Source organism: Physcomitrium patens, chromosome 6 (assembly GCF_059467195.1).
Source record: "Physcomitrium patens ecotype Gransden chromosome 6, ASM5946719v1, whole genome shotgun sequence".
Lineage (NCBI taxonomy): Eukaryota > Viridiplantae > Streptophyta > Bryopsida > Funariales > Funariaceae > Physcomitrium > Physcomitrium patens.
In genome coordinates, this window is record NC_143415.1 from 20,605,507 (window position 1) to 20,614,242 (window position 8,736).

The window sequence follows — 8,736 nt, forward strand, 5'->3', positions numbered from 1 at the left end:
TGCAGCATGTAAAATTGCATGACCCCACATAGATGCAAGTAAATTTGTCTGAAGGAGGAGTGGCCAAGTAATGAGTTGTATATGCTTTATAAATGACTCTACAAGTCTATTTTGAGCATATTCATATGGAACACAATATGTCAACTCAATTCATGTTGCAGTACAATAGTCTTCAAAAGACTTTGATGTGAATTCTTTTGCATTATCTATACGCAATGTTTTTATAGGATAATTAGGAAAATGTGCCCGAAAATGAATAAGCATAGATATAAGTTTGGCAAACACCATGTTTCGAGTTGATAAGAATGAAACATGTGATTGTTTATTTAATGCATCAACAAGGACCAAAAAATAACAAAATGGTCCCAATATTTGATTAATAGGACTACAAATATCACTATGCAATCTTTTAAGTATTGGTGGTAATTCTTGTGGAAGTTTCTAAATTAAAGGCTGAGTAATCATTTTACCTTACACGCATGCACGACATAATTCCATAGAGTCTACATCCACAAGCTTTAAATTAAGCCCAGTTATACATAAAATGATCTTTCTAAATAATGTGGATCCTAGATGTTTCAATCGTCTTTGCTAGAGAGAAACACGATTCTTTGTGATAGATGATGTAAAATTAAATAAAATAGGAGGTCGAATCATAATTCGGTATAAACCATTTTCTGTAGCAAAAGCTTTTTCAACAACTTTATGTTTCTTCGCAAAAACCAAAACCTCTTTTCTATTTAAAATGGCGGTATAGAGGTAATAACCATTAATATGTACATGTTAGTAGCTGATCAGACTCCGAGGTACTCAGGGTGTAAACATTGCATGTTTATATTTTATGATAGAATCCGTAGGTAATTTTATCATTGTTATGCCCTCTTGGAAATAAAATGCATTTGCTCCAGCCATGGTCATCATATTTTTAGTTTGCCAAGTTGAAGATTTTTTAATAAAAAATTATCTATCTTGTAAGATAGTATGTGTTGTTGCAGAATCAATGAACGCATCATTTGATTCATCATTAGAGATTTTATCATTCATATAAGCTTCTAAGTCATCAACACTAATTGAATCTATCGATGCATCCATGGTATGAACTTCACAAGCCTCAGCTTGTAGTTTCTTATTTTATTGGAATATTTTAATAAAATATTTTGAAGTATGGCATGCATGTGCTAAATGTCCAATCATTCCATATTTAGGGTAAGAATGCATCTTTGATTTTTATTTTCTACTATAATTAATAGTAGAATGTTTATTCTTTCCATACGGGTAGAAATAGTCATGACTATGACTACCTTGATACTTATAAGCACGTTTTCCATGTTTATATAATTTTTTCTTAGATTTTAAAATATTAAGTGCATGAGATTCTGGAACTATAGTTTCAATAGGATGAGCTTCCACATTGCGCAAGAGTAGCTCATTTTACTTCTCCATAAGAAGTAGATAGGACATGAGATCAGAATGACTGAAATTTCATGTTCTTATATTATTGTGCAAGCACAGTAGATACAAGAGGAAATGTAGAGAGAGTTTTCTCAATCATTTCTTCTTCAGAGATACTTTGTCAATATAATTATAATTGTGAGACAATACTATACATTTTACTATTGAAAGCATTTAAATTTGAAAAATCCAAGACACGTAAATGTGTCTAATTATGACATGCACTTGGAATGAAAATGGTCTTTTGATGATCAAACCTAGATTTAAGATTCTTCCAAAGTTCTATAGGATCTTCTATTTCCAAGTATTAATGTTGTAATGCAGGTACAAGATGACGACGAAGGAGAAGAAGTACTTTCCAACGAATAGCAAGAGGAATAGAAATACTTATTGTAGAAGATTCTTCAAACATAATGGCATCCAAGAGTTGTTTTGTAAATAAATTTGTTTTTGCCATTTTTGTCCATAATAGATAATTATTTCTATCCACAGTCAATGGTGGAAATAAAAGAGGTTGAAAATGTTGGGATGCACTGGTAATAGTTGGAACCATAGTAAAAGTAGTTGAAGATGTTGAAGCACTCGTTATAAATAAATCTATAAAGCAAAAGACAAAATCAAGTAAAAAAGTTAGATAAAACATACCTTAAAACATAAAGTCAAATAAAATGATAAACTTGAACTTCAAAAATAAAAATATAATTTTTTATTTTTATTTTTTTATTTTTTTTATAGAAGAGAATATGGATTAAGGCAGCAAGCAACAGCAATAGGGCAGCAAGGTGGCAGCGGCGACAAGGTGCTGGGGTGAGCGACAGTGGCAGCGGCGGCAGGGTAGCAGCGGTAGCATCAGTGGCGACAGCATCAGCGTCAACGACGATTGGGTGGGCAATAGGATGTCAGTGGCGGCAGTGGCAGCAACAGGTTTGATGGCGGTTTGGCGGTAGCTCGGCGATAGTTTGGCGATAGTTTGGTGGCGATTCAACGGCAGCTTGGCAGTTGTTTGGCGGTAAGCACAGGGCACACTAGGGAGCAAGCTGGGGTGAAGCTCAGCTGGATCAAGTATTCTAAGGAAGCAGGACAAAGAGCAGAACAAGTACTCTAAGCAAGCAACTAATGTGTGAGGGGCCAGCAAAAAGAATAGCAAGATCATGAGGCAGACACTCAACAAGAGTAGCAACAGGTTTGAAGAGTCAAGACTAGAGCAAAAAAATTGTGATAGTGTGTAGAAGAGAGTCGTGCTGATAATGTGTTGAGAATGTTTAGACAGATATAAGAGTAATAGTAAGTAATACACACACATAAGAGTAGTAGTAAGTCATACACACAAGAGGGTTTCTAAGGAGAGAGAGCTTCATACATAAAATTCTATTGATTTGGTTGTGTCTCATATACAAGAAGAGAAAAGGGGAGAGGATAAACAATACTTCTCTACTAGACTCTAAATACTGTAGCTACAGTATTTACTGTAGCCTACAGTAAATATTATGGAGAGAGCCGGCTACATTTAACGATCTCAACAAAATGCTTGAACCAAAACGACAACAAATTGATATTTAAATAAAGAAAGCCCGCTGTTCCACCCTACCCGCTGCCCGCATTCTACCAGGGGCAGCGGACAGGCAGCGAGGGTCGAGTGGACTGAGCCCCGCGGATGATAATCCGCTGGACGACATTTATCAGATGAAGCCCTTAAGCGGATTTACGTCGTCAGTTAGTAAAATTCATCCGACGATTCTGAAAATTCATCCACAAGCCTCATGCAATCGTCTCTTTTTTAAAGCTCTCGGCAACAAATTTCTAGGTCTGACTTGCAGAGGTGTGCAGGTTTCCAAGCAGTCGTTTGGAATTGAAAATAAGGTGTGCAATTGTGTAATTGCGAGCTTGAGAAAGCACTCTTTTGACGATTTGGACCTACGTCAGTTTAGTTTCACTTGATTCACTCTCTTGACGCTGCTTACGAGCTCGTTGTTGTTGAAGCGAACGGCCACGTTTTCTCTTCGAAGAGCTTTTCAGGTAACGTCGTAATCTTACTTTCAGCGTGCTACGCACGCTTCATGCCGCTCTATGTTGTGAAGTAACGGAGACAGGGAGTGTATTAGTCAAGTGTGCTGTGCGTTCAGAGGGATTCTTCTGCCGTGGATGATGTCATGTGGAGTGATGGCTCGTGTCTCGAGCAGGTTTCTTGTTCCTGGAGTAGAGAGTTGGTGAGCGGGCAGAAGGGCCGTTTTTGGGAGTTTAGGAATTGAGCGATTGTTGTGGAATTTTTTGAGAAGGCGTTTATGTAGCCATGTTAGGGGCAGTGCGGTTCATTCCGAGGGACGAATTGCCCGCCACTGCTAGTGATGAAGGTCAAGGCGACAAGTCCTCCAAGAAGCGTAAGTATGGAGCAAAACACAAGCACGGGGATGAGAAGCGGAAGTATAAGTTGAAGGATGATCGATCCGATTACAGGAGAAAATCTAAATCCAAGCATTCTGAGGATGAAGAGGAAGAAAAAGAGTATAGCAGCGACGATACATCCGAAGACTCAGGTGCTTTCTTGGTTGATATTTCTGTCAATTCTGGCGTTTTTTCGCGCACCAGGAGACGGCTGGAATTCGTGGTATTTAAATGACTAGGGTTTGAAGTTGCACCTACGAATAGCTGTTGGTTTTGAGGAGAGCACCTGCAAGAGGTTTGGGGTTGGATTTTGGATTTGGATAGAGATCACATTCTCGAATATGCAGGCCTTTGTTGCAACCTCTTCGGGTGGGATTAGCTAATGTTTGATAATTCAGTCGAGCTTCCAAGGGCTCCACTTAACTTCAACCCTAACATTCAAGTTTCGAACATCAAATTGCAGATGGTGTCTCTAACAGGAAGAAAAACCGTGAATTGCAAGAGAACAAAAGGAAGGAGGCAGGTTTAGAATGGATGAACCTTGCTCCAGAAAGACCGCCGGCTCCGAAGGTTGACGATGCGCTAGTTCTCGAACCAGAGGTATGATGTCCTCTTCTGTATCTTGGTGGAAACAATCGTGATGTGAGATTGTTTCGATTCTCTTGCCTTAAGGTTTTGAGAATTTATAAACTAGGTTTTCCTTTATATTCATTTTTGTTGGCTGCTTTCAAGGGCATTATACTCCTATACACTTTACAAATTTAAAATTTTGAGGTGCGTAGGTAAGGCTTGAATAGTTTGTTAGGTTTCTTTAATGGCTTGGTTTTTGCCTATCCTCACAGAAACCAATCAGCAATATCAAAGAGCTTAATCCTTATTGGAAAAACGATGGCAAAGGACTGCCTACCGACACAGAAAAGGGAGGTTTGAGCGGAGGAGGTCGTGGTAGGTTGCCACCTCCACCAGGTATTGGAGATGGTGGTGCGAGTTGGCGAATGAAAGCCTTGAAAAGGGCTCAAGAGCAAGCTGCACGTGAAGGCCGAAAGCTAGATGAGGTTTGTGTTCTGAGTTTCCGTGGTGCCGAGCAGGTGGTAAAATTATGTTTGGACCTGTCTTTAGGACGAGATGGCTGTGCTTGTTTCTCATATTGTTTACTGTTGTGTTCATGTAATTAAAAATTACTTAAAAGAAGCTTTCTAGAAATTGACGCTTTGTTGGAATGGTCAGGTGGTCGAAGAACGATGGGGTTCTTTAGCTTCACTTGTCGACAGCGTTGCGATTCAAAGGGCAGCGCATGCCAATGCACATATGCATGCTAAAAGAGACAGAACGAGGAAAACTACTGATACCCCTCAGGCTGCTGAACGCACGAAAGTGGAGGAATCCAAAGAGGGAGAGGACGAGGATGATAGGAGGATAAGGACAGGAAGCAGAGATTATTTGAAAGACGTTAAAGTAAAAGATAACCGTATGAGAGAACCACGAGTGGACCGAAAATTGTCCTGGAGAAATAGCGGAGGTATTCGACCAGAAGATACTGCTATATTAAAGGCTGCCGTTCAAACTTACAACAAGTTTGAAAATGATGGAAATTTCTTGAAGAGGGTGCCATCTTCTCCGTCTCAGAAAGAGTCGAACACTGCAACTCATGCCTCCACTACGATCAGGACTACGACTAAGATTGGAACCACCAAGATTGTGAAGGACATTGATCCACACGATGTCAAGATAGGTAGTAGTGCTCGTGTGACTACTGTTTCGAAATCGGTCACAAGAGTGGAGGTTCAGGGTGAGACTGGGGATGCTGCTCCGAGCCGCATAAAATCTTCACATGAGGTCACAAACATTGCAAGTTCTGAGTCTGCTCACAGAGTGGATTCTCATCATGCAGATGGGATAAATAACATTAAACCAGTATTAGCTGGGGCTGATACTGGGCGAAAGGGTGAAGTTAGCGTGCAGGTTCAAAATTTGAGTAGTAACCAAGTTGCAGCAAAAGTGATGCAGTTGCGGCTTCGAGGCAAACACAAGGAAGCAGACGAACTTCAGGTAAGTTTATGACTTAAATTTAGGCATTTTCTTAGTTCACAATCTAGATGGAGGAATACATTTTTCGAATATGAGAAAAACCTTGTACTGGGCATTTTTTTTGAACTCTATAGGGGTGGGGACAGGGTACGCCTTCGAACTCTTTAGAATTGCATCTTCGATGCGATAACATTTGGTTAATGGATATAGTGAGTTCGCTCTGCTTTTCTTTTCCTTTTGGTTGGAGGATCTGTGGAGTGTGAGGATCCAGCACTCTTGAGAGCTTTTCGAATCATCTACTTAAACATTCGTTGTCCAAATGTTTTTGTGTTGACAGAAGCAAAGCGAAGCTGCTGTAAATGCTACTGCAAATGCTGCTGCTAATGTGGCGAGGGAGCAATCAGATGACATAGAAGAAAAGCAGTCTGCCCCTGGGCCATCGCAAGTTTTAGCAAGGCTCGAGGCTTTGGGGAAAAAAACTTTAGAATCACGGAGGGAAAGTGCGGACAAAGCATTGGCAGGATTGATAGGTCAGCACAAGATGTATAAAGCAGATGACGAGTATGAATACTTGGGTCCCCTGGCAGAGAAAAAGAAGAAGAAATCTTCCCAGGGTGCGAGAGAACGCCCTTCAGTACAAGGATTTAATCGCATTCAAACACAAACGGAGCGTTGCCAATTATGCTTCGACAATGTACAGAGACCCAAGCATCTTACTATGGCAATTGCTAACCATACATACCTTACATTACCTCCAAGACGACCTCTTGTAAATGGCCATTGTTACATAGTGCCCATGCAGCACGAGGGAGCTACCCGTAACGTCGATGATGATACTTGGGAGGAACTTCGTAATTTCAAGAAGTGTTTGGTACGCATGTTTGGAGAGCAGGAAAAGGAGGTTATATTTTTGGAGACAGCCATGCATCTATCTCGTCAAAAGCGCCACTGTTTGGTGGAATGTGTACCCATTCCATCCACTTTTGCCAAGGATGCTTCTCTTTACTTCAAGAAGGTTGAGCCCGATTTCTTATTTAAGTACATGTCTATTTCGAAGTAAGATGTCCGATGCTCTTCTCATACTCTTACTATTCTTATTTTGATGTGGGAAACCGCTGCAGGCAATCGACGAAGCAGAGAGTGAATGGAGTCAACATAATGCAAAGAGGCTTATTGACACTCGGATCAAAGGCCTACGGTCCTCTGTGCCCATAAATTTCCCCTATTTTCATGTAGAGTTTGGAATGAACGGAGGTTATGCTCATGTGATTGATGATGAGAGCAAGTTCAAACCGGATTTTGGTAGGGCTGTATTGGAAGGAATGTTAGAAATCGAAGAAGAGGAAGTTCATATGCAGGCGTTGTCGAGGAGGGACCAAGAAAAAGTCGCTAAAGACTTTGCTAAAATATGGGGACCACATGATTGGACAAAAATGCTGGATTAAATGTACCGAGCATTGCTGCTTATTTATGATGACGCTTGTATCTTTTGGCGTGTTTGACAAAGAGATCTTTGTGAGGTTGTTAATTGTGTTTTTTGAAAGTGTACACATATGAAGGGCGATTTTTTTTTTTTTTTTTTTTTTTTTTTTTAAATTCTTTACACATGGTCAACTTCTAGATAAAAGTTTTGATGTGAAAAGCAAGTTCAAAGGATTTTTCACATATAACATTTATTATATATAACCAATGGCTGGAGGGCTCCTGCCTTTGTGAGACATGAATTGGAGGCATGGTATCTAGATGTCACTAAATAACTAAAAATGTGAACTGAAGCATCTTGTGAGGGTTGAACATTGAGTGAAGATGGATTCTTCAGCCACCATTTGCCTTTTTCTCATTACGAAACATATGGTGATTTGAGGTTAGAAATCAATAGTGAAGAAGAAGAGATCTTCAAGTAGGATTTATTTAAGGTGAGAATATTTTATACCATTCTTCTATCTTGTTATCTTCCTACCTTTCTAAGTTTAGTTTTGTGTGAAGATCAAATGTGTAAATACTTCAAAAAGTGCACTTGTTGTTTGTTAGATTTGTTAGTGTTGTAGAAACTTCAAAGGAAACCTATTGTAGTTTTATTTATTTATTTATTTATATGTGTGTAAATATATAAATATATATATATACAGACACAAAGGGGAATGTTAAATAGACCAATGCTTTTACTAAATAGACTTGTCTTTGATGAAGAATATGGTAATCAAGAATAGTGAATGTGGTTGGTTTTTATTGGTTGTAGATATAATAAAGAGGAAATAAATCTAAAAATCATTCCTTTTTTTATGATGGTTAAGATAGGTGAGTTGATTTAGTAAAAACTTGGATCTATTTAATATTTCTTTATATATATATATATATATATATATATATATATATATAAATAAAAATGTTTGAAAATGCATGTTGATAATTTAAACTTTTTCTTAAATTTGGTGGTCAAATTTTTACATACATATTATGACAAGTAATTATAGCTTATACAAGTTCAATTTGGTATGTGATTGATTTAACATCTACAGGTACAATGGCATCTAGTTCTCAACTTTTATTGCCAAAGAAAGATTGTAGTATATATCACTCATTGGTGATATTATTAATTGTTAGATTATGTTTGATTAACCATTGGTTAATTTCATATTGTATTGCAAGGATATATCACAATAGTATATTAAAAAGTTGATTAAATAGAAGATGTTTGATGAAAGAGAGTAAGTACTTTAGATTGGTTAAATATTTGTTTTGGTCATTTTATTTCAAGCCATGCAACAATTAGACTTAACTATAGTTGATGCATTAATTTTATGGCAGAAAATCACATCAATTTGTCAAGACTTTCAACTCAAATTGCAAATGTTCTCAATAAAATATTAGCTA

General features: G+C 38.2%; 1 protein-coding gene and 1 long non-coding RNA gene across 4 annotated transcripts; both read left to right on the forward strand.

Moving 5' to 3' along the window:
• The first annotated feature begins 3,256 nt into the window (after positions 1–3,256).
• On the forward strand, positions 3,257–7,370 carry LOC112283957 (uncharacterized). Of its 3 annotated transcripts, none has more exons than XM_024523379.3 (7): positions 3,257–3,468; positions 3,729–3,986; positions 4,298–4,434; positions 4,677–4,889; positions 5,062–5,883; positions 6,200–6,877; positions 6,984–7,370. In XM_024523379.3, the coding sequence occupies exons 2-7, from the start codon at positions 3,743–3,745 to the stop codon at positions 7,305–7,307; spliced, it is 2,418 nt and encodes an 805-aa protein (XP_024379147.1). In that variant the 5' UTR covers positions 3,257–3,468; positions 3,729–3,742; the 3' UTR covers positions 7,308–7,370. The 3 variants fall into 3 exon arrangements, with proteins under 3 accessions (XP_024379147.1, XP_024379146.1, XP_024379148.1); XM_024523378.3 differs by having other exon boundaries at positions 3,272–3,468; positions 3,633–3,986; XM_024523380.3 differs by having other exon boundaries at positions 3,272–3,468; positions 3,741–3,986.
• Positions 7,371–7,641: 271 nt separating this feature from the next.
• LOC141045544 (uncharacterized) lies at positions 7,642–8,519 on the forward strand. The gene is made up of 3 exons (XR_012217755.1): positions 7,642–7,778; positions 8,102–8,160; positions 8,382–8,519. It is a non-coding gene; the product is annotated as an uncharacterized LOC141045544 (long non-coding RNA).
• Positions 8,520–8,736: the final 217 nt, after the last annotated feature.

Bases quoted from the DNA above. Each gene is read 5' to 3' on its own strand.
- LOC112283957 (XM_024523379.3), top strand. From the start codon at position 3,743: ATGTTAGGGGCAGTGCGGTTCATTCCGAGGGACGAATTGCCCGCCACT. The intron at 4,435-4,676 runs GTATGATGTCCT...CTATCCTCACAG, and splicing joins CGCTAGTTCTCGAACCAGAG to AAACCAATCAGCAATATCAA. The intron at 6,878-6,983 runs GTTGAGCCCGAT...AAACCGCTGCAG, and splicing joins CTTCTCTTTACTTCAAGAAG to GCAATCGACGAAGCAGAGAG.